The 25,055-nt window shown below is 48.1% G+C and overlaps 1 protein-coding gene and 1 non-coding gene across 2 annotated transcripts; one reads left to right on the plus strand and one right to left on the minus strand.

Moving 5' to 3' along the window:
* Window positions 1–5,756: 5,756 nt before the first annotated feature.
* Window positions 5,757–25,055, minus strand: Thnsl2 (threonine synthase like 2). Its single transcript, XM_028859430.2, has 9 exons — window positions 24,949–25,055; window positions 21,755–21,989; window positions 19,339–19,533; window positions 16,906–17,058; window positions 11,997–12,227; window positions 9,556–9,704; window positions 9,329–9,454; window positions 6,338–6,489; window positions 5,757–5,991 (listed from the first exon to the last, which is right to left on the minus strand). The coding sequence occupies exons 2-9, from the start codon at window positions 21,975–21,977 to the stop codon at window positions 5,763–5,765; spliced, it is 1,458 nt and encodes a 485-aa protein (XP_028715263.1). The 5' UTR covers window positions 21,978–21,989; window positions 24,949–25,055; the 3' UTR covers window positions 5,757–5,762.
* On the plus strand, window positions 17,821–17,926 carry LOC114684892. The gene has a single exon (XR_003733414.1). It is a non-coding gene; the product is annotated as a U6 spliceosomal RNA (small nuclear RNA).

Consider the following 25,055-nt stretch of genomic DNA (forward strand, 5'->3'; position numbering starts at 1 on the left):
GAGTTCTACATCTGGATCCACAGGCAGCAGGAAGAGAGGAAGCCACTGAGCCTGGCTAGGGCCCTTGAAATCTCAAGGCCCACCCCCCAGTGTACACTTCCTCCAACAAGGCCACACCTCCTAATCCTTTCAAACAGTGCCACTCCCTGGTGACCAAGTCCTCAAATCTATGAGCCGATGGGGGCCACTCTCATTCAAACCACCACATATTCCCTAGACCCACATGATGGAAGGAGAAAACCAGCTCCCACAAGTTGTCCTTTGCACTCCCTCACATACACACACACACACACACACACACACACACACACACACACACAATAGGTAAATAGACACAATGTTCCAAAATGAGGTCCCTGATAGTACCTGTTCGTATACTCCCAGCAATGACCAGCGAAATCATGCTTGGGAGGCACTCAGTTCATCACAGTAAACCAGCAGGGTTTAGTGGGCTAGCAAGAGCACTACTGACTATTCTGTGCGATTCTGCCCTCAAATTTCCTGAGCAGATCCTGTGACTGGGCACATCAGCCGGGTCAGGTCACCTTCTAACCTTGGCCCGAGCTGTACCAGCAGAGCTTCAGGAACTTTATCCTCAAGGGATAGACCATCTCTCAGGCAAGACAAGACTAATTCACAAAGCAATTAGTAAAAATCACAAGATAACTTAAAAGTACTGGCTTGTTGGGTGCAGGCTGTCTGTGTGCTGATAGGAAGATGGGTTTGTATGGCACTGAGAATGTACTTCGCACTTAGAAAGCAATCTGCTATTTCATGGAATTCTCAAAACAAACCTGCACACAAGTGTTCTGAGCAGCAAGCAGAAGAAGAAACTGAGGCCCACACAGATGAAATGGATGCTTCATTCTCCTGCTACCAGCAGACCCATGACTTAGAAAGATTTCCACCTGCTCCTAACATCATTTGAAATAGACTGACTCCTGCCTTTCCCTGTTAAGTGGTACCTGTGCACATGAGGTGGTATGCGTGTGCCTGTGTGTGTGTGTGTGTGTGTGTGTGTGTGTGTGTGTGTGCGCACGCGCTTGCTCTGGCTGGCATTGTGGCACATCACAGACCATGTGACTTTCTCTCTGGTTTGTAGATTGACTTTCTCCTCAAACATCATCATCTTCCCTTTGTGTACACGTCTGGGTCCTTTCCTCTTCTTACAAGGACACCACCCACATTGGATTAGGTCCTCCCTGAAAGACTTCATTTTAACTGAATTGCTATTCATTCCTTTGCTTGTTTGTTGGAGACAGGGCCTTAATGTGCAGCCTTGGTTGGCCTAGAACTCAAGGGACCATCCTGCGTCTGCCTCCAGAGTGCTGGGACCAAAGGTGTGTGCGATCACTCTCAGCCTGAATTGCCATTTTAAAGCCTCGTCTCCAACTACAGTGGTATTCAAAGGCATTGTGGCTTACAGTATCTGCAGACTAATTGGAGGGGACACAGTTCAGCCCAGAATGGTGTTAGACAAGGGTCAGTGCACCTTGAAATTATCTCTCAGCCTCTCTTCCCCATCCTGTCCCCAGGACTCCTCCTGGCCATTTGCGTCCCATGCAGTCTCTCACCTAGAGCTGCTGTGTCCTGTGCCTTTGGTCTGGGCTCCCGCACAGCTGCGGTGGCTTCTCCATGATGGATCAGTCTCCAGGCAACCACAGCTGCAGCAGGCCCTGGTGGACCTTCTGGGAAAACACAGCCAGGTTCCCACAGAAAGCAAAGAAGCAGGGAAGGGCCAGGAAGCAGAGTGGGGGCCCCGAAGAGGAGGGAAGAATAGGAAGCTGAAAACAGCAAGGGGACCCCACAGGAATGCAGCTGGCTCCCCAGAGGAGCTGTGGTGAACACTTCACTCTAAACCCAAAGCCATACTGAGGTGAGGCCATCTCCACAGCATGTTACCTGACATCCCTGAACCCTGTCAGCTCCTTTGTAAACGGGGACATGAGGAGCCAACCATGTCACGCCGCCCTCAAGATCCCGTGAACTAACTTTTGTAAAGCAGTGACTGACACATCGTAAGTGCTGTCAGGAGCACATTATGACTTTGTTCAATTTACTTAGTTGTGCTTATTATTATTGTGTGTATATGATGTGAGTAGATTCTCTCCTTCTCCCTTTATGTGGGTTCTGAGGACCAAACTCTGGTCACCAGACTCGGTCACCAGGCTCGCCCAGCAAGAGCTTTCCCTGCTGAACCATCTCACTGGCCCCCTATGGGGATCTTGCTCTATGAAAGTATTTGAAAACTATTGAACAATCGTCCAGTAACCCAAGCTGAACTGTGCTGAGGGCTGACTGATCCAGAGCTTTCTCAGACTCTGATGAAAGGACAAAAGGCACCTAGTCTTGTGTCCTTGCTCGGGTGTAGACTTGGCAAGGCCCGGCTGGGGCTGAGACCAGGGCCTCAAAGGAGTTAGTTTCAGTTCCTGGGAACTTGGCTTTCCCCCTGAAAAGACTTGGTGTTATCAGTTCCAAGACGGCTGTGTGCTCAGCCTGTGATGCTCTGGAGATACCTTGTATCCTCCTTTCCCAACTCTGCTTGATTAGCCTCGGCTGATTCTGCCCCACTGTTGACTCCTGTTTCTCCCCTGGAGATAGTATATAAGATGCTGTACTTCTTTATAGCTTGCTTAGCTCAAGACGTGGCTCGTGCAAGATGTCCTGATCAAACACTTTATTATCTTCTCTATCTTCTCTCTCTATCTTCTGATCTGGTCCTCTCTCTCAGGACGCTGTCACTGAAGAACGACCTCCTGGTCCAGGTCAGGACTGTACTGTTTTCTTTTGGTTTTACAAAAGTTAAAGGCTGGGGAGATCCTTGCCATACAAGCCTGAGGACCTAAATTTAGATCTCCAGATCCCATGTAAAAGTCAGATGAGGCAGCGTGCAATCCCAGCACCCCCGCAGCAACAAGGGAGGCACAGACAAGGGATCCCAGGAAGTGTGCAGGCCAGACAGTCTGCCATATGCAGCAGTGAGCAACAACACATGCATAAATGAGAAACAAAATTTAAAGCATCGTCATGGATCTCAAGCAGTATGGTGACCCCTGAGCACTGAGTCAGTCCTAGCCAATCGGTAAGTGGCCCTAGAAGTTCCACCTGTCTGATACTGTGTGTGGTAATTTGAATAGGAATGGCCCCATAGACTCATATGTTTGTATGCTTGGCCCATAGGGAGTGGCACTGTTTGGAGGTGTGGCCTTGTTGGAGGAAGTGCGTCACTGTGGAGGTGGGCTTTGAGGTCTCAGATGCTCAAGCTGGGCCTAGTGTAGCAGTCAGTCTTCATTTCTGCTACCTGCTGAACTCTCCAGATGCAGAACTCTCGGCTACCTCTCCAGCACCACGTCTGCCTGCACGCTGCCATGTCCCGCCATGATGAGAATGGACTGAGTCTCTGAAACTGTAAAACCACCCACTTAAATGCTTTCCTTTATAAGAGTTGCCATGGTCATGGTGTCTCTTCACAGCAACAGAACCCTAACTAAGACACTGTGGATGGTAGTGTCCCAGAACCTGTGATGTGCTGTAGCCTGTAAGGGGTCACTGCCATTCCTTTAGAGTGGCCCTACCCCTGCTGCCCCCAATGGGTCCAGCATCCCTACTCTTCTCTACTGAACACTGGTTCTCAATAACTACCTTTCCAGTAGTGGGCTTCCTCCAGCACTCCCTCTATGGTACCCAGGTGCCACAGAAGTGTGGATCTGGCACCATCTGATGGGGCAAACCAATCAGACTGGTTCTGGGTGGTGAGCATTCTCAGTCCTGGGTGAGGAAGTTCCTGAGGCCCGAGTTGATGAGGGCAGAGCAGCCATAAGGGTGGGGCAATAGCATCCTCTAGTGCTAAAAATTTTCCTCTACTCACCGCCATCTCTGTCTTTCTAGACGGAAGTCCACCATCCAGGGCATGAGGATTGCCACTGTCACTCATGGACTTGCGTTTGCCTGACATTTCTCCTTCTGCCCATAAGAGCCGAACCCAGTAACATAAATAACTGAATAGCTAGATGTCTTGGTTGGTACATTGATGCCACCATGGCTTTCTGTCCCACACAACCTAGTTTTGTGATCAGCTACTTTTTTTTTTTATTGAGTAAAACCGAAATTTATTATAAGCCACAGTCGTCTTAGGGACCTCCATGCTATATATATAGCCTCTATGGTTCTATGGGTTGTGGTCTGATTGTTCTTTATTTTATATCTAGAACCCACTTATGAGTGAGTACATACCATGACTGTCTTTCTGGGTTTGGGTTGCCTCACTCAGGATGATTTTTTCTAGTTCCATCCATTTGCCTGCAAATTTCATGCTTTCATTGTTTTTCTCTGCTGAGTAGTACTCCATTGTGTATATGTGCCACATTTTATTTATCCATTCTTCCGTTGATGGGCATCTAGGTTGTTTCCAGGTTCTGGCTATTACAAATAGTGCTGCTATGAACATAGCTGAGCATGTATCTTTATGGTATGAATCAGCATTCCTTGGGTATATGCCCAAGAGTGGGATGGCTGGGTCTTGAGGTAGTTCGATTCCTAATTTTCTGAGAAACCACCATACTGATTTCTACAGTGGTTGTACAAGTTTACATTCCCACCAACAGTGGAGGAGTGTTCCCTTTGCTCCACATCCTCTCCAACATTGGTTGTCATTGGTGTTTTTGATCGTAGCCATTCTAACAGGTGTAAGGTGGTATCTCAGAGTCGTTTTGATTTGCATTTCTCGATCAGCTACTTCTATCCACACCACCAGCCCAAGCTTCCCTGGCCCCTGCCTGCTCTGCTGAGCTAACCTGGTGCAGCAGGTGGATGTGGCACGTGCCTCGGCATCACCTCAGGCTAGTGGGGCTGTCCTCAACCCTGCAGCTCTGCTCTGCCCCATCCACACACCAGAGCGTTTATGCCAGGGCCTTCCCACGGTTTCAGCAGATTGAAAGCAAGTGGCAAGGAGGGCCAAGGCTCTGAACTTGGTGTGGTGGCTGAACAAAGAGAGATCCAGAGACCATGAGACCCAGACCAACATGTAGGTGAGCAGCTTCGCGTCACGGGTCCGGAGTCCCGACCCCTTCAAGCTGAAGCTGACCCTAAGTCCAAGGCTCATCATGTGTCGCCCCTAAAACTTGCATATTAAGAACGATGCTGCCAAGCCTTTCCACATTGGCCACCCTCCACCTCAGCTGCTCACTCTTCCCCTCACAGAACAAAGGCAAGTGAGCAGCAGATCCCCAGGAATCACCTGCAGCTTTCCCCAGAAGCAGGGACACAAGCTGCTCAAGGTCACCTCTCCTGGGGATGAAAATATATATATATATATATATATATATATATATATATATATATTATATATATATATTTAAAGACACAGACTGATCATGGAGATCTGGCTGCCCTGGAACTTCCTATGTAAACCAGGCTGGTTCAGAGCTCACAGGGACCTACTATCTCTTCCTCCTAAAGGCTGGAATTAAATGTGCTGACACACCCAGCTGGGACAAGGAAGTTTAAAAAGGATTTATTTTTATTATTTTAAATTATAGGTATGCGTGTCTGTATGTGTATCTGCGCACATGAGTGCGTCGTCCACGGAGGCCAGAAGCGTCAGAACTCCTGCAGCTGGAGTTATACATGGTTGTGAGTTACCTGCCATGGGTGCTGGCAACTACTCTTGGGTCCTCTGGAAGAGCAGCAAGAGTTCTTAACTACTGAGCCATCTTGTCCCAGTGAGTCCCGGGACAAACGTCTCCAAACCAGTTCCAGCCTGGCTATTCTGAGGGGTTCACAGCCCCACCGTGCCAGCGCTGGGACACGCCCTCAATTGTGTCCCGCAGCATCTGCATCCAGTCATCTCCTCTCCGCATGGGGAGGCAGCGGGTCTCCTTGTGCTCCAGGGCTAGGATCTCTGCAGGAGTCTGGGGAGTCAGCCCAGCAGCCTGGACTGCTTCTGGGAATTTGACTGCAGAGGCAGAGGCCAGGCAGCACCGGGAGATGCTCCTGAAGATGGGGCAGGACAGGAGAGAACAGAAGAAGGAGATGGAGGAAGAAGGACCAGGAGAAAGGTTAGGGGCGGGGCAGGGGGCGGGGCAGAGAGCAGAGACAGACAGAGACATGATTAGTACCTTGAACTTACCTGTCTAAGAAGCCTACAAAGTTTCCCAATGAAGACCCAGCTCAGCCATCACCTCCCCTCATGACCTGGGATATAGTTCACTCCTTTTCTAAACAGCTGTGGTTCTTGGGCACAGAACCCACCATGCTCCCAACATCACTGTCCTTAGCCTTGTATGCCCTGCTTGGAGAAGCGCGGTGCCCTCAGTGCCCCAGACCTCCCAGCTGGTACCTGGACTGCCCACTGTCAGTCTGCTGGTAGTGGTAGTTCACCGCTGTGGCTGAATGGGGGCACAGCAGGTACTGGTTCTCTTCCCAGCAGCGGCCCATGGTCTGGGTGATGGCCTCATCAGACACTGACTCAGATGTCACCGCCTCTGAAAGCTGAAGGGTCGGGGGACAGGGGTGAATGTTGGGATTGGTGAACCACAGGAGGACTAAAACCCTGCTATATACACAGCCACACCAACGCCAGGAGCTCCGATGAATGCTCCAGACTGAATACTGACCCAGCTCAGAGGAAAAGCAATTTCTGAGTTTTGAGCCAATTGCAGTTTTGAGCCTACTGAGCAGAAGGATTTATGCAAGTTTTGGCTACAATCTCAATGTATTTAGATCACGCATCAAATTAGCACACAGTCTTGTTCTATAGCCAGATACAGCACAAGTCACGGGTGTTCAAACCACCGGTGGTGTGAAAACTTCCCTGTCAGTTCCCACCCTGTGTTGGAGCACCTCCCCCGGGAAACCTTCTAGTACTCACAGGCAGAGGAAGACTCCCTTCTCAGTGCTCCCTGAGTACTTGGTTTGCCAGATAATTTCTTGAAGATGTTCTGCATGCTTACAACATAGCAAACACCCTACATGTACTCAGTGGCATCAGACACCAAGTACGTGGTTCATAGATTGTTCATATGGCTATTTCCTGGTTTAGGGATGTTTTAGAGATGGCAACCAATATTTCCCCCCTTCTCCTCCTCCTCTTTTTCCCAGTTCTGAGGATTGAATTCAGGGCCTAATGCATATGAAGCATGTGCTCTACCACTTAGATGTGTCACTCAATATGATAGCTGTATTTTTTCTTTGTATTTCCAGCACCTAACAGTTCTTGAACCATAGCAAATAAACAATATGGATGGATGGATGGATGGATGGATGGATGGATGGATGGATGGATGGCATTCTAGCAAATACAGCATCCTTTGATGGTAGAAAATGAAGAAACAGAGGACATGATATCTCCAGTTCTGTGTTGTTTTTTCTTTTCTTTTCTTTTCTTTTTTCTGAGACAAGGTTTCTCTGTGTAACAGTCCCAGCTGTCCTGGAACGTGCTTTGTAGACCAGGCTGGCCTCAAACTCAGAGGTCTGCCTTCCTCTGCCTCCCAAGTGCTGAGGTCAAAGGCATACGCCATCACTGCCCAGCTGATGTCTCCAGTTTTAATGGAGGATCTCACTGACTTAAGGGGAAGGGATATTGATGTCTGCACAAACTATGGGTCAAACAAACTAATGTTTGGCTATGTCAAAAGCAGCATAGGGATGGAAAAATGGCTCAGCTATTCAGAGCACTGGCTGCTCTTGTAGAGGACCCAGGCATGGTTCTCAGCACCCACATGGTAGCTCACAACCATCTGTAACTACCGTTCCAGGGGATATGAGCCCCCTTCTGGCCTCCACAGGCACTGCATGCATAAGGTACACATACATAAACACAGGCAAACACTCATACACATTAAATTAAAATAATGAAAACCTTTTTTTTTTTTTTTAAAGCAGTGTAGAGCAAGGGTACAACTGTGTCCAGTTTTGAGAAGAATCCTTCAGGAGAGATACTAACCACGGACAACTATGTCATGTAAGAGATCGTTAAAGGAATTGGGAAGGCCAAATTGGTAAATAAGGATTCTCCTCAAGTGGAGGACACTGAGGTAAAATCAGACTGTGCAATCTAGAAGAAGCAATTCTAGAACTTTGTGATGATCAGAGCTGCAGTAAGGTAGCTTGCTCCAGTCACCCAGTGGAGGGATGCAGAGCCAGCATGACCACCGACAGGGATTGAGGTACAGAAATTAAGATACCCTATAAAATAAGAACCTATCAGCAGGCTGCATTCAAATAAAAGCAGCGCTTTCTAACTAGTTCCCTAAAATAAATGAAACTTTTTTATTAACTAAATAAAGTCTCTCCTCCTCTAGCAGAGAGACAGAGACAAGGAGGACAAAGGAGAGAGATAAGGGTCAGCGAGAGCTACAGTCTCTCCGTGTCGGAAAGGCAGAATGACTCTGTCCTTGTTGCACAGTTGTTGCTATTATTGGAAACTAACAACAACAATAAATAAAAATAGAAACAGTAACTGTATGGAGCTATGTATTTCCAGCAGCATGTAAAGTGCCTCCCATGTCTCTTTTCTTTTGACCCACATCTCACAGCAACCCTATGAGACAGGCATTCCTATTATCCTCGCTGTACAGATGGGGAAACTGAGGTGCGGAATCTACACAACTAGCTTAGTGTTTCACAACTCTCCTCATTCACTCAGTGTTAGCTGTGAAAGTTCCCGGCTCACAGGTGCTCAAAAAACCAGGTGTCCCCTTCCCTTGTCCAGACTTCCAAACCCCAACCCTGTCCTGTGCCTGCATCCTCTCCGTCCTCCGTGGGATGCTGCTGTAGGAGGCACAGAGGTCTTTGCGCTCACTGATAAGCACTAGGGGTGCCTAGAATGTTAAGCACACAGGGCTGTTCCTTTAAGGGTAGGAATGTAATAACCGCTATCTACCCAGAAGGCTGGATGTGGATGTGTTTACTAGCCTGGCGACCTTTGCTCTGTGTGGTAGAGACTTTTCCAGCACCGGATCCTCCCCCAGATCCTTATCAGTAAAACTACAGAACCGATCTTTATGGACTTTACACAGAGTTTTGATGTAGTCACACCTGATCTACATTTAGCTTATTTTGTTCCACAAGGAGACTCATGTATGCTTTGTTGTACACACGGGACTGAGTTAATCATCACAAGAATGACGTTCACCACATTGTGCTGTGCTTAAACATGCCTAAAATAAACCACTAGAGGTCAGACTCCAGATGTTTGAACCAACACTGTCTACTGAGTCCTGTTGAACTGAAAGGCCTACCATCCCTCAGATGTTACTCTGCTGGCTCTGGAGGCTGCAGAGACACCCCACCCCCACCCCCACCCCCCAGGCTGTGGCCAGTGACCAACCTTTCTGTGTAGTTCCTCGGGGAGGCGCACACTTTGGGTTCTTTCAAACTGCTCCATGAGCGCTCTTGTCGCCTGGCTGTCAGAGTCAGAGAGCAGCCAGAAGATCCTCTCCATGTTGTAGGGCACCTGAGTGGAGAGGCAGGGTCCTAGGCCACCTCATTCCAACCCTTACCCAGTCCAGCTCCACCAGTGGCTGGCCAGACCAGCTCTTCTCCCCACAGACCCACCTGAATGTCCATAGCAGATGCCAGGGTTGGCTTGACAACCTCACACAGAGAGAAGTCTCCCTTCTGGACAGTCCTGTGGATGATGTCATTGCGGTTCACGGCCACAACCAGGCGGATGGGCAGGCCCATCTTCTGAGCAATGCACCCAGCTTGGGACAAGAGGAGAAGACACCAGGATTTTAGGACAAAGGCAAAGAATTACTTTTAAACTGAGCTTAATAAAAACAAACTTTTGTGCTGCTTGAAAATGAGAATAGAGAGAGGAGATGGGCAGGGACACCGGATGGGGGAGAGGGAGACAAGGAGGGGGGTCACTGCGCCCTGCCTACCAGGGACGGACACACATATAAAGTTTTGTGAGGCAACCCCCTCACTGCAAAAGAGGAAATGAGGTCACCACAGGCCGAATGTCTTGCTCGGATTCTCCCAATCTGCAGAGTTGAGGTCTCTGCATTCCACCTTGCTTTAGGGAGGGTGTCTAACTGGTCACTGTTGGCACACCAGGCTAGGGGCCCAGCTTCGGGGCTTCTCCTGTCTCTGTCTTCTTGCTGTGGGAGCACGGAGATGACAGATGTGTGCTACCACGCCCAGTTTCATGCCTGAAGATCGAAACTCAGACTTGTGCGGCAAGTCACCTACTGGGTCCTCTCTCCAGGCCCTTACTTTCTGGCGGGGGCGGGGATGTCTACCAACATCACCCTTAATTTTGTTAAGTCCACTCACTCTCTTATGTCGCTTGATCCTCATGGAAACATTAGTGTCCTTCGAAGACTTAGGAAAAATGGAAGCTCAGGAGGGCCCGAGCTTCATTAAGGTGGAATGGGTCCCCAGGAGAAACGCCAGACGGGAATGTCCTCTACAGGTACTGCCCAGGCTTTACTTTGTGCCAGGTCCTATGCAGGGCACAGCTATAGGTGGCATTGCTAGCCAACAGTGACATGAAAGGGAAGCACAGGGTAGCACCCTCTGAGCGGTGGGGAAGCCAGCCTTCCTCACCTAACTGCCAGCCCGTCACCTCTGTCTTCCCAAAAGAAGCCCAGGAGTCTCCCAACCACTACGATGCTTTCGCCATCCCATTCATCCCTGGTGCCTAGAGAAGCAAGGCCAGAGACAGAGCTACCACAAACACTAACACCGTTGCCTCCTCAAGAGATGGCAAGGATGGCAGCCTCCCTGGCTGTCAGTTTGGCTCACTACCAGCCAGCTGTGGAAACAGGGGACAGCTAGCTTCTCTGTGTCCGGTTCCTCCTTCTAAAATGCTAAGAACAGTACAGGCGGACCCTGGATACAGGGCTTCTGCATCTACAGACTCAACTGGCCACAAACCAAAACTATCCGAAAGAGGATGTGGTGATACACACTATAATCCCAGCATTTGGGAAGCTGAGGCAGAGGATGGAGACTTCCATGGCTAGCCTGGGCTATACTGAATTCAAGGGCTGCTTGAGTTACATAGTGAAAACCTTTCTCAAGAAAAAAAAAATTGCACCTGTATTAAACACGTTCAAACTCTTTCTTGCAAATACCCCTTAAAGAACAATGGTCATTTAAATAACATTCACATATTGTATGTTATTCCACATCATCTAGAGGTGATTTAAAGTACTCAGGTGTATGTTCATAGGTTATATGCAAACACCATGCCATATTATATAAGGGACTTGAACATCTGCAGTTTTTGGTATCTGTAGGGGTCCTAGAACCAATTGTTCATGTACACCAGGAGACAGCATTGTCCTGGTCGCATGAAATCATTAACCCATGAAAAGCACTTAGAACCATGAAAACCACCTGGTGCATAGTTAATGCTTGAGAACGTCTGTTAGTATTCGGTGCCAGGCAGCTGGACAGCACCGTCTCTGTGCAAAGGTCATGTGCACCCAACAGTCAGACTTGCTCCCCACAGGCGGCTCTGAGCACGTGATCAGCCAGCCTTTACAGCAGAGGGGTTGAGTCTGAGGAACTCTCTAACAACCGTTCAGCTAGTAAAGGGCAGAGCCAGGGCCAGACTGCTGAGGCCAGAGTCCTTTCCACTTCACACGGCCCCAGGGTAGTGAGAACAGTGTGCCATGGCACCAAGCAGGTGTCCCTCAGCAGGCAGTGGGAGGAGCTGGGAGTAAAGTGCAGATTTTGGGAAAGGACACTGAGCTATGTTTGGTGGTGGAGCCTTGACATCTGTCTATTAGCCTCTGTGCAAGTAAGCACAGGCTAGGCTGCTGAAACTCCCAGGGTTGAGTCCTCAATCTCCCTCCTCTGCAGGACCCTGGAAAGTTCTCTCCCCAGCTGCTCCAAGTCAGAAGAAATCTAGGACATCCCATGTGGTTTTCTGTCGTCTTTAGAATAAAACACAACCTTCTTTTGTTCCACCTTTGTAGGCAAAAGATAGCTTGAAAGACCAGGTACTTTCTGGAAAGTCCATTTGCATCCCAGGGTCTCCTCACCTGCAAGGTTACCCCCGGCCCCTGTTGGCACGACCACCTCCACAGCGGGCAGGGGGTGCGTGTCCAAGGAGGGTGCACACTGGAAGTAAGCGAAGAAGTGGTGTGCCATCTGCACCAGGACCCGAGACCAGTTGATGGAGTTCAAGCTCATCAGGTTGTGCTTCTGGACAAAAGGCACATCCGCAAACACGGCCTTGATGGGCTCATCAAGTTCATCACTGTTCCCTTCCACTGGCAAGGAGAGAGAATATAACAGCTCTCAGGAGCAGGAGAAGCCCCCGCAGTCACTCTGGGCTCCGCCGAGGCCCTCCCAGGCGGGGCCCGTCCTCTCCCATCTGGTCCAGCCTTTGCTTCCCTCACTTTCACATGGCTTGGCCTGGCTTTCCAGGCTCCATGTAAGCTGCTTGGGGATAGAATGCGGGTCACTTCTTCTTGTGACCCTGAGTATTTGTCCTCACTTGGGAGAAAAAAAAAATGTGGTCAGAAGCATTTCCAATGGTCCTGCATTCTATAACATAAGACATAAAATGTCAGCCTTCTGGGCTATTGGGAAAAGAATTCCCCTCGTATTCTAAGTCTTCACTGTTCCACAAAGGGTATGTCTTCACTCTTCCGGAAAGAAGGAGAGAGTGTTACCCAACTGAAAGATGTGAACTCCATTGGGGCTGGGGGGATGGTCACTTCTCCCCTGTGGGTGAAGTGTGGGTGTCCTGACCCTGCTCCTGTGTGCTAGGTAAGCTTGCTGGGCAGAACTTGGCCCTGAGGCTGAGTGTGTACATTGGTTTAATTTGTGTGGCGAATTATTGGGTAAATTATCCACCAGTCTAACATATTAACACCCCAGTCTAGCTGCCTCAGTAATTGTACCAGATTGACCCTTACTGTTGTTGGTTTTTTTTACTCTTTGGTCTTCGGCTTTTATTTCTTTGGGGGGCCCTCCACTCAGCCCCCAAATAAATCACATGGAGTCATATTCTTTCTTATGAATGCCCGGCTTTAGCTTGACTTGTTTTTAGCCAGCCTTTCTTAACTGAAATTATCCTGTCTACCTTTTGCCTCTGGGCTTTTACCTTTCTCTATTCTATATTCCTTTCTTTACTTTTCACTCCATGGCTTGCTGTCCAGCTGGGTGGCTGGCCCCTGATGTCCTCCTCTCCTCCTTCTTTTCTCACTCCTTAATCTCTTCTTCCCAGACTTCTCCTCCTAGTTATTCTCTCTGCTTGGTGGCCCCGCCTATCCCTCTCTTGCCTTGCTATTGGCCATTCAGCTCTTCACTAAACCAATCAGGTGTTTTAGACAGGCAGAGTAACATAGTTAAACAAATGCAACATAAAAGAGTGCAACACATCTTTGCATCATTAAACAAATATGCCACAGCATAAACAAATGTAACACACCTTAAAATGATATTTCACCACACCTTACCCGATACCTGTACTTAACTCTGCATTTGGATCCATACCTCAAAGTGGGTGGGTGTGCATGTTACTGAGGGAAGTACCAGGACGGCCCTTCAGGCTGTGACCCCTTCTTTCCTCATCACTGTATAGCATCAGTGAAGAGAGGAACCATCTGTAGTCCATGTGCAAACCCCAAGCAGCCTGATCCAGTGGCCCCACTTCTTGGCTAAGGCCAAGCCAATCTGTGCCTGGCATGCCCGTGGGGTCAGGAGTTGGGTCCAAGATGGATGTATGAGAAGTTCAGGTCACTAAGACTCAGAAGGACATTTGCTGGGGTGCTAGAGAAACCACCCCTGCTTTTAAGGGAGAGCCACAGGAAAAGGGAGACTTGGTTACCTCAAGTCTCCATAATGTGACCTCAAGAGGAAGGAGCCTAGGACTGTGGAGGACAGAGCAGGGACTGGGAAGTACTTGGGTTCCGGATGGTATTGCTGAGTCTCAGAATCAACCAAGTGAGAGCCTACTTCACCCCTGGACATCCCAGTTCCAGAAGTTGGCAACTGTTTTTTCAGATAGTCTGAGCTGGATTTCCTATTACTTCTGGTTTAAAAAACACACATGTACTATAATCAATGAACATCTAGTGTCCACTAAGTAGTTGGTGCTCAGGAATCATACAATATACATGGACATTGTCACCTTTATAAACCAGTGGCTGGGTAAGACGCTTGGTGTGTGTCTTTGTTACTTTTCTATTGCTGTTAGAAGATACTGTGACCAAAGCAACTTGTAGAAGAAAAGGATTTGCGGGGCTTGCAGTTTCAGAGGGTCAGAGTCTGTGACCATTAAGGCTGCAGCACTGGAGGCAGGCATGATGCTGGAGGAGAGGCTGAGAGTTTACATCCTTGTCCACAAGCATGAGGGAGAGAGGGGAGGGAGGGAGGGAGGGAGGGAGGGAGAGAGAGCGCTAACCGGGAACGGCTGTGGGCTTCTGAAACCTCAAAGCCCACTCCAGTGAACAGCTCTATCAAGGCCACACCTAATCTTTGCCAAGCAGTTCTACTAACTAGGGACCAAGCACTCAAACATATGAGCCTATGGGGACATTCTCACTCAAACCAACACAATCCACTCCCTGGACTCCATGGGCTTGTAGCCACATCACAGTGCAAAATGCAGTTAGTCCAACTTCAAAAGTCCCCACAATCTCTCAGTCTCAAGACTGTTGAAAAAAATCCAAAGCCCAACTCTCTTCTGAGACTCAAGGCGCTCTCTTAACTGTAACATCCTGTAAAGTCAGTGGCATAGAATATATGGCACATAAACATGACAGCCTGAGTTTGATCTCTGGTGCCCATTTAAAGGTAGAAAGAAAAAAGATGACTCTACAAAGCTGTCCTCTGACCTTCATGGGGTCACTGTGTCATGTGCATCCTTCTCGTCACACACACAATAATGATGATGATGAATTAATAAAGTTTAAACTCAGTGCCCATGTGGTCCAGCTCTACTCTTCGAGCTTACAAAGGGAAAACACATCTTTCCTATTAGCCCCTGAATCTACATGCATCCTCTTAACAGTCACACAAGAAGCTTGGAAGAAGGAAAAGAACATGAACAGTACTGCTTATCAACAAACAATGTCTTTAACGCCTATCAAGGAGCTATTTCCTTGATGCACAGAACAGAAACACCCTAGCTCTAGTGCTAATTACAACATGCTACACTTATCATCAACCACACATCCTCCTTCCACTATTTCACAGGTGGGCAATGTTCTCCAGCCCCCAGGGGAAGAGTCCTCCAATGTATCTGTACAAGGCAAGAGAGAAGGACTGTAGTACAAAAATCAATCCTCTGCTTAGCTGGGAAAAGACAGCCCTAGAGTCATGACCAGAAGGCTTGGCATGTGGGGAATAGCAGGGGCCTTCGGGATCCCAAACATTGTTCACTAAAGTCTCACAATGACCATAGGAAAATGCAGCCAGGTTGGGCAATGACCAAGGCTGGTGTGTAGGAGTTTGCCAACAATGGATTAGCTAAACCACGGACTTTGCACTGGAATGCACATGTGCTTGCCAAAGAAAAGCGCAGAGGGCCCTTTTCTCTGTCCTTGTGCAACTGGACAAAGGGAATTCGTGCTGCTCTTATGGTAAGACTTCTTTCCAGTGTCTGAGCTCCTTGTCAGTGTTGGTATATTAACATCCAATCATCCTCTATGGATGATCTTAGTTACTGTTCTTTTGTTGTGAAGAGACACCATGGCCAAGGCGATTTATAAAAGGAAGCCTTTAACTGGGGCTTGTTTATACTCTCAGAGGATTTGTTCTAGATCATCATGGTAGCCAGCAAGCAGGCATGGGACTGGAGCAGTGGCTGAGAGTTTACATCTGATCACAGGCAGAAGGCAGAGAGAGAGAGAGAGAGAGAGAGACAGAGACAGAGACAGAGACAGAGACAGAGACAGAAACAGAGACAGACTGGACCTGGCTTGGCCTTTTGAAACCTCTAAATCCATCCCCAGTGACACACTTCCCCTAACAAGGCCACACCTCCTAGTCCTTCCCAAACAGTTCGACTAACTGGGGACTAAGCATTCAAACATATGTGCTTATGGGGGCCATTTTCATTCAAACCACTCAGGATTATACCAGGACCCAGACAAGTTATAGAAGAAATTTTATTTTTATTTATTTTATCTTATGTGTATGGGTGTTTTGCCTGCATGTATGTCTGTGTACTATGTGCATACAGTGCCCAGGAGGGGGCATCGGATTTCACTGGAACTGCTGTTACAGATGGTAAGTGAGTTGCCATGTGGGTGGTGAGAATTGAACCCTGTCCTCTAGAAGAGTGGTCAGTGCTCTTATAACCGCTGAGCCATCTCTCCAGCCCCTTTTATTGATTGATTGATTGGCTGATTGATTGATTGGTAGAACATTTCCTGTGTATCAAGTGAATGATCAAAAAACCATGCCAGCCTGCACAGCTGAAGTGTGTAAAACCCCAACCAAGACCCCTAAAGCTACTGATGCCATGATAAAACCGAGGTCTTCATTATACAACCAGCTATAATGAAACTGGTAGCAGGCAGCCCAGGGCAGCTTCCTATTTTAATACTTGGCCCTGCTTACATGCATGGACTCTATGGAATGGCATGGACTACCCACACGCACTGACACGTTCTCTCAACTATGAAACACATTTGTGCTCACAACATTTCAGTACCCTGGAACAGAGCAAGTTGCTTGGCTTGAGTTATGGTTCTGCATGGCTCCTTACACATGACATTGGCAAGGGGACCTGCACAGGGGCAGCATTGACAGTCACCTGAACCAGCTGCAATAGTTCAACACAGTGAGTGCAGGTCTAAAGCCACATGCCAGCTAGTGTGGAAAACAGTGAAGTCAGGAACCGACCCAGAGCTAAGCCGCATCACCTCCGTACATGACTGATCCCATCGACGAAAAGAGCCAGGCAGAGCCAGGACCACGCGGCCCCACACCTACCTCCAAACACATGGACATTCTCCTTCAGCACCGTCGTCATCTGGAGCTCCTGAATCTTTGTGCAAAGGCCTTTGGGCAGCAGAACGATGATGTCCATATTCTTGGAACCCTGAACACTCTCAATGGCAGCACTTCCCGTGTCCCCAGCAGTTCCTAGGAAGGAGACCAACCCCTCCCTTTAGCACAAGGGGAATAGATGAATGAAATTGACCTTAAAATATTGGTGTTCACCTGTGTGGCCTGGGCAGGCGTCTCCATGATGGGTAAGGTGACCTGCTGACGCCCCATGCAACCCAAGTCAGAAGCTCATTTTTTAATAAAAGGAGGACCTATAGGTTCCTGGCTCCCGTTTTGGGTAACTGTTGCCTTGCTTGCAGACCTTGACCTTGATATCCTCCCTATGCTAATTCCCTGCCAAGTTCCACCCTCCTGAATGCTTAAAGGAAGTTCCTTGTCTGTGTATCCTGAATAATGGGTGTTAACAGCTTAGATGCAAGATTGTAAAACATCAGTAGCGAACTTCTGCCCTCTGGGGTTCTCCCATTGTGCTGTAAGCCTGTATTTAAGACCTCCTCACTCCTTCAATAAATGACATTAGGCATATATATATATATATATATATATATATATATATATATATATTGAATGAATACTGCGAATGTAATTTATGAATACCACAAATGTGATTAATATCATGAGTGTAATTTAAAAAATAAATAAAAAAAATACAAGGAACCCACCAAAGCGGCTGTACAAATAGGCCATCCTAATCCCGCCACTGTCAAGAGCTCTTCATTCTCCACACTGCCATCTATAAAATGACATTCTAAAAACCTGTACTTGTAATTCCAAAACTCAGCCCTCAGGGGGGCGAAGCAGGTAAATCTCTCTGAGTTTGGGAACAACCTGGCCCATGTGCTTACTTTAGCAGCACATAGACTAAAGCTGGAACATACAGAGGAGATTAGCATGGCCCCTGCACAAAGATGACATGCGAATCTGTGAAGCGTTCCATATTTTTAAAACAAAACAAACAAACAAACAAAAAAGAACAACCTGCTCTACAAAGAGAGTTTCAGGACAGCTAGGAATGCACAGAGGAAAAAAAAGTCTGTCTTGGAAAAATAAATAAATAAATGGAACTAATTAGAAAAAAATATTAGCATTCAATGCAGCAGCAATGGCTTTCAAATACTTGAAAGACAGGTGCTTAGTACTTAGTCCAGGGTCCGTGGATATGCTGATAAAATTCAGGATATTAATGGGTATTCTGTACACCTAAAAATATTCTGAGAAGGATCCGCAGCCTTCAGCAGTCTGACAAAGGGAACTATGACAGTTAATCCTGTCAACTTGATGCTCAGTATCACCAGGGAAAACACACCTCTGGATGTGCCTATCAGGGCATTTCCAGAAAGGTTTGACTGAAAAGGGAAGACTAACCCTGAACGTAGGTGGCACCACTCTATAAGCTGTGGTCCTGGACAAAATGAAACCAAGAAAGCAAGCTGAGCACGAGCATCCATGCTATCTGCTTCCTGACTGTTGAGACAATGTGACCAGATGCCTCAGGCTCCTGCCACCATGCCTTCCCCACCCCGTGAACTGTACTCTCAGGCTCAGCTGTGAGCACTTTCCTGTGGTGTGAACTGTACTCTCAGGCTCAGCTGTGAGCACTTCCCTGTGGTGTGAACTGTACTCTCAGGCTCAGCTGTGAGCACTTCCCTGTGGTGTGAACTGTACTCTCAGGCTCAGCTGTGAGCACTTCCCTGTGGTGGTGTGTGAACTGTACTCTCAGGCTCAGCTGTGAGCACTTCCCTGTGGTGTGAACTGTACTCTCAGGCTCAGCTGTGAGCACTTCCCTGTGGTGTGAACTGTACTCTCAGGCTCAGCTGTGAGCACTTCCCTGTGGTGTGAACTGTACTCTCAGGCTCAGCTGTGAGCACTTCCCTGTGGTGTGAACTGTACTCTCAGGCTCAGCTGTGAGCACTTCCCTGCCGTGTGAACTGTACTCTCAGGCTCAGCTGTGAGCACTTCCCTGCCGTGTGAACTGTACTCTCAGGCTCAGCTGTGAGCACTTCCCTGCCGTGTGTGAACTGTACTCTCAGGCTCAGCTGTGAGCACTTCCCTGTGGTGTGAACTGTACTCTCAGGCTCAGCTGTGAGCACTTCCCTGTGGTGTGAACTGTACTCTCAGGCTCAGCTGGGAGCACCTCCCTGTGGTGTGAACTGTAAACTGTGTTTTCACATGGTCCTCGGTGACCCCTGTGAAAGGGTCATTCGACCCCCAAAGGGGTCGCGAGCACACAGGTTGAGAACTGCTTATCTAGAAGAACTGATAGCATAAGCCTTAAAAGCTTCAATCAAGGGTGTCTTGTGCATGAGCACACTCCAGCTGGGGTGCTAAAGGACCCTGCCTTCTCCCAACACCCACCTACAACAATGGTGACATGCTTCTTCCTCTTCTGCAGGAAGTACTGCAGGAACTGAGCGGTGCAGGACAGCGACAGGTCCTTAAAGGCATATGTGACCCCATGCCACAGCTCCAGTATATTCAGCCCATTCCTCAGTCTGCGCAGATGGACCACATCTCTGTGGCGGAATCTGCTGAAGGCTTGGTCAATCAGATCTGTGAGGGTAGAGATTGGACAGCAGGTAAAGGTATTAGCCCTTCAAGTTCTCTTTCTGCCTCTTTAAAGTGTTTGTTTACCATTGCCAGCTAAAAAGTCCAGAAAATCTGATTTTAAATGACATATTTAGGAACAGAATTGTATAGATCTAGAAAAATCTGGGGAACATGTATTAAACTGCTCATACATTCCTCTTTAGAATTCCCAGAGACTAGATCTGACTTTAGAAAATGTCTTGTTTTCATTTTGTATACTTCTTCATTGGGTCTTTTTATTTTATTTTTATTTATCTTATGTGAATGGGTGTTTTGGCTGCATGCATGTATATGTACCATGTGTGTGCAGTGCCTGAAGAGGCCAGAAGAGGGAGTCAGATCCCCTGGAGCTAGAGTTACAGATGGTTATGAGTCACCATGTGGATTCTGGGAACTGAACCCAGGTCCTCTGGAAAAGCAGCCAGTGTTCTTAACTATTGAAATGTCTCTCCAGCTCATTTGAGTCTTTTTATAAGCACATATTTCAATAGAAGATCAAATCATGGATCAAATAAGTCAGTTTCAGCCTCTTAATTTTCTTCCCTAAAGATGAAGTTTAGTTAGTCTATTTTTGTAATACTAAATCTCACATCTGTGGTGCCTGGACCTGGGCATGGTTAATATACATACAAACTTAGCCACAGTTTAGAACCTAGCTTCTTGAATTTCTATTGTGCACCACACCTAGGATCTTATGAAAATGTGGAGTCTGGGTCAATAGGTCTGATCTGACTTTGAAATGTCTACCCACTGCCTAGGTAACACCATCACTGCTGGTCACCGGAACACTGTAGTCCTTTCTCCTCCCCAACTATAAAACCTACCATTACCGTGCAGTTTGCTTTTTGTCAACTTGATACAAACCTAGACACACCTGGGAAGAGAGAATGTCAGCTGTGGTACTGCCTCCATAAAATTGGCCTGCAGGCAAATCGGTGGGAATTTTCCTGTTTAATGACTGGTGTGGGAGGAGCCCAGCTCCCTGGGGGTGGTGTTACCCCTGGTCAGGTGGTTCAGGGTGTATAAGAAGGAAGGATAAGCAAGCCATGAGGCTCAAGCCAGTAAGCAGTGTTCCCCCATGTCTTCTGCTTCAGTTCCTACCTCCAGGTTCCTGCCTTGAGTTCCTGCCCATGACTTCCCTCAGTAATAGAGCATGACCTGAGAGTTGCATGCTGAAAGAAACCTTTTCCTCCCCAAATTGCTTTGGTCATGGTGTTTAATCACAGCAACAGAAAATATTGACTAAAAAAACTACCCTATGGATTTTCTTCTTGTCACTCAAAATGTTGCCTGAGAACCAACAGCTGTAGTCCTAAATAGGCACTTAATAGAAGGGCAGGATCCTTATACCCACCCTGTGGTTTTCAAATGAGAATGGCTCCCACAGACTCATATGTTTGAATGCTTGGTCCTCAGCTGGTGGAAATGTTTGGGAAGGATTAGGAGGTGTGGCCTTGTTGGAGGAAGTATGTCACTGGGATGGACTGGGTGGACTTGGAGGTTTCAAAAGCTCATACCATTCCCAGTTAGCTCTCTCTGCCTTGTGCTTGTAGATCAAGATGTAAGCTCTCAGCTACTGCTGTCAGTGCTATGACTGCAGTCATGCTCCCTACAATGATGGTCATGGACTCTAACCATCCCAAAGTGTAAGTCCCAAATAAACCCTTTTCCCTAAGTTGTCTTGATCATGGTAACTTACCACAGCATAAAAAAATAACTAAGGCACACACACACACAAACACACACACACACACCTACTGAATTAGTGTCTGCTTTTATAATTGATATCCTTGAGGAAAATTAATTACACTTTACAGCTTGAGACAACCTGTCCCAGGACCTCAACAAGACAAAATAGTAATCTAGGTATCCGGATGAATGAGAGAGAAATTCATCAACACTCAAGAATTCTGGACGACTTAAAAATCCTTATAATTTTGATGTATTTTTTAAAAATAATAATCAATTTTCAGTGGTACATTTTGTCATTCATCTCGCTGGAGGCAGAACAAAGGAATGAGGAGTCCTGGATAGTCTAATTGTGAAATTCTAGAATTGGGGAAAAAGTTTGCAAGGTTTGAGAAAGGCACCTGGGCATTTTCCAGTGGTTGGGTGATGAGTATAACTCAGGGAAGAGGTGTGCAATGCTGAGCTGGGGCAGGGGTGCTGCAGGGGGGCTCCTCACCATTTAGGTCATGTCTTGGGATGAGCTCCAGGCCAATGAAGAGGGCACACAGCTCCTTCAGCAGGCTGCGATAGGAAAGCGTGCTCCAGTGGCGCAGGGTCTCTCTGTCCAGCTGTGGGAACTCCTCTGGCACATAGAGACCCCCATCGGGTGCATAGCCAGAGAAGAGGGCTCCCTCAAAGTTGACCCGTGGGGCCATTCCCCGGGTGCTAGTGTACCACATGATCTGGGAAGCCTGCAGAGGAAGAGTCCCAGAGGCAGTTGATCTTCGGAGCTCCTGCACCACAGGGTGAAGCTGAGTATCCACAGTCCTCTGATGTAACCTCTGGGCCCCCCCTCACTGGAATATGTATCTCAGACACGGCTATGACAGCCCTAATTTGAATCTCATCTCAGCTTTGCCAAGTCTTGTGTAAATTATGATCCTTCTGATCAAAACAGGAAATTCCACTGAGCGCACTACCTTGAGGTGTAGGTACTAGAGCATGCTAGGAAAAGAGAATCATAGCCCTTCCCAGTGACCAAGAAAACCTTGGCGTGGAGAAAGATCATAGCAACAGCAGCTAGCTGCCATGTTTGACAAGCTTCTGAGTAGGGAAAAGACCGGAAGATCTGATTGGCAAATGCTGGTGTGGACGTGGGGAAAGGGAGATGTTTATTCACTGCTGGTGGGAGTGCAAACCTGTGCAGCCACTGTAGAAATTGGTGTGGTGATTCCTCAAAAAGCTAGAAATGGATCTACAATATGGTCCAGATATACCACTCCTGGACACATTCCCAAAGAATTGTACATCCCATTACAAAGCCATCCATGATCATTGTTGTTCTATTCACAATAGCTAGGAGATAGAAACAGCTAGATGAATGGGTAATTGGGAGTCAGTCTCATTCAAGTATGCAGGCTCTGAGAGGCTACCCATGCTCCAGTAGATGGTCCCACACCCATGGACTAAATGGACTCAGTGGGGATTTTTGTTTGCTAATTTGTTTGTTTTTTGAAGAGAGAGAGTACATGAAGTTGGGAGGGAAAAGTGGTAGGGAGGAACCAGAGAGGAAAGAATGGGGACAGATATTTGATCATAAGGATGTATGAGTACTAAATAAAACACATATTTTTTTTAAACTGCAAGTCCTATATCCCAGGAAACCCTCAGTCCCAGGCAAATCAGGATGGTTGGGCATTATTACCAATAACCTGTGGCCTACTTTGGAGCCTAATTCTAGAAGGCTAGCAAGCAGAGTTTACGTACTCCCTTTGAACCTCTGTAGCCATGGCTAATTGACTCTGGCTCCTGGTATGGATTCAGGGCCTTACGGTCCTTAGAATGAGACAGAGATCACAGCAGAATTTAGGGGTTTCAATGTTAAGGCCCCACAGTAACTAGGGGGGTCATTTGACCATGCATAATTCTCAATATCACTTAGGTGTTTCTATACCCTGCCCACAGAATTCTGTTTTCCTTTTCCTTCCCCTCGGCCTCTGCCTGGCCCTGGAGACAGACCCTGGGCTTTCTGCAATTGCTCTGCCACTGAGATCCACCTCTAGTCCTGAAGTCAAGGGTCTCTGACACCCGTGGGTCCACCCTGAGTTCTACATGAGCTGCCATGCGCCAGCCACTCTTGCTGCCTACAAATGCATGTACGTTCACTTTAGGGGTGTGCTAAATTACCAAGCAGGCACGTCCAAACTTTCGCCATGGCAACATGACTTTGCTATCTACAAAGTTCAAGCCTCAGAATGGTGACGGCAAGTTACAAGTGTGAGCGAATAAATGAAATCACGTAATGTTTTAAAATCACAGTTTCGTTTTGGGACTCATTCATAGCTATCCTCAGTCGTGTGCATTAGCCGTGCCTGAAACCAAGACTATTATTAAATAGAACCGGGGTGGATACCGTCACGCTGGGACAATGGGTACAAGCGGAAATGACTTTAGGAATCGGGGATTTACAGTCACCCCACACAGGAGTCCATGACAAAGAACAAAATCAAGGCAACCCGAAAGCCCAAAGCAGTGGATAACCAACGCGGGCACAGCATCTCAGAAGGCAGAAGCAGGGTCAGGAGGCCAGAGGCTCAGCAATGCCTTCAGTAACGACGGGAAATGCCGGAATGCTGTGGACAGGTTTAGCACCTATGCAAACTGGCCTGAAATCCTCGCTGCATAACTTTATCGGACCGGACTAACGGAAATGCTACAAGCGAGTACTACCCCAAACCCCAATCAAACCTGCTGCTGCAGGTGCTGGACAGGGCAGAAGCAGGTCGGGCTACAAGGAACAGCTAAAAGGATCATTTCCCCAAAGCCCCGTTCTCAGTGGAATGGACCCTAGGGTACCCGGGCACGGAGGTGGGCTCCAGATTCTGTAACTCGAGAAAAGGCATGAACAAGGAACAGAGCGAGGGCCTGGCTTGAACTCAGCTCATGTCAGTGAATTCTCTATGAGCAATAAGAAGCTGACCCGGTTAGCAGAGAGCCCAAGCTCCTTACGGGTGCGTGCGTGGTGTGTGTGTGTGTGTGTGTGTGTGTGTGTGTGTGTGTGTGTGTGTAAGGGCTGTGTCGGTTCTGACCAATCACGTCAAGGGACAGCGTTCCCAGCCTAACAACTACAAGAAACACACCTGATGGTTCCAAAAAAACAAAAACAAAATCAGCTGCACTTTCGTTAGCCGGTTGTGTGAGGATTCTGGACTCGGACCTCCGCAGTACATTACTGTGATAATTACTTCTTGAGCTTTTCTGGGTTTTATTACAGAATGGAGACAGGGCAATAAGCACGATAAATAATAATAACAGTGATATCCGCCTTTGGGCCGAGATTCCGCGTCAGGGATGGTTCAGAGACTCGGCCCCTTGCGGCAGATGGCTACCGTGGGGTTGGAGTTTAAGACAGGGAGGGCCTGGGCCTGGGAGCAGGGTCTAGAGCCGCAGGCGAGTTCACAGAGGCCTCTGAACACAGCTCACAGCCCTGGGTTTCGGGGTTCTCCCCGCACTGCCGAACCCCGGCTGCAGGTGGGAAACCACGGCTGCAGGTGGGACAACCTCCCTCCTGCCGCCCCGCGCACGACCCGCTGCCATCCCAAAGCCCCAACAGGCGTTAAGACGCCGGCCCGCAAACCAAGCTGAGCTGCCGTGGCTAGGACGGCAGCCAGGACTCAGACACGTCACCGCGGAGAGCGCGGGGGACGTTACCGTGGGGGCGCCGAGCTGCCTGGCTACCCGGGTCCAGTGGGCGACACGCGCGGCCCTGCTATCCCGGAGCTCGAGGTTCGAGAGAGAGTTCGAGCGAAAGGTTGGGG

The sequence above is a fragment of the Peromyscus leucopus genome, chromosome 3 (assembly GCF_004664715.2).
Source record: "Peromyscus leucopus breed LL Stock chromosome 3, UCI_PerLeu_2.1, whole genome shotgun sequence".
NCBI classification, from domain to species: Eukaryota; Metazoa; Chordata; class Mammalia; order Rodentia; family Cricetidae; genus Peromyscus; species Peromyscus leucopus.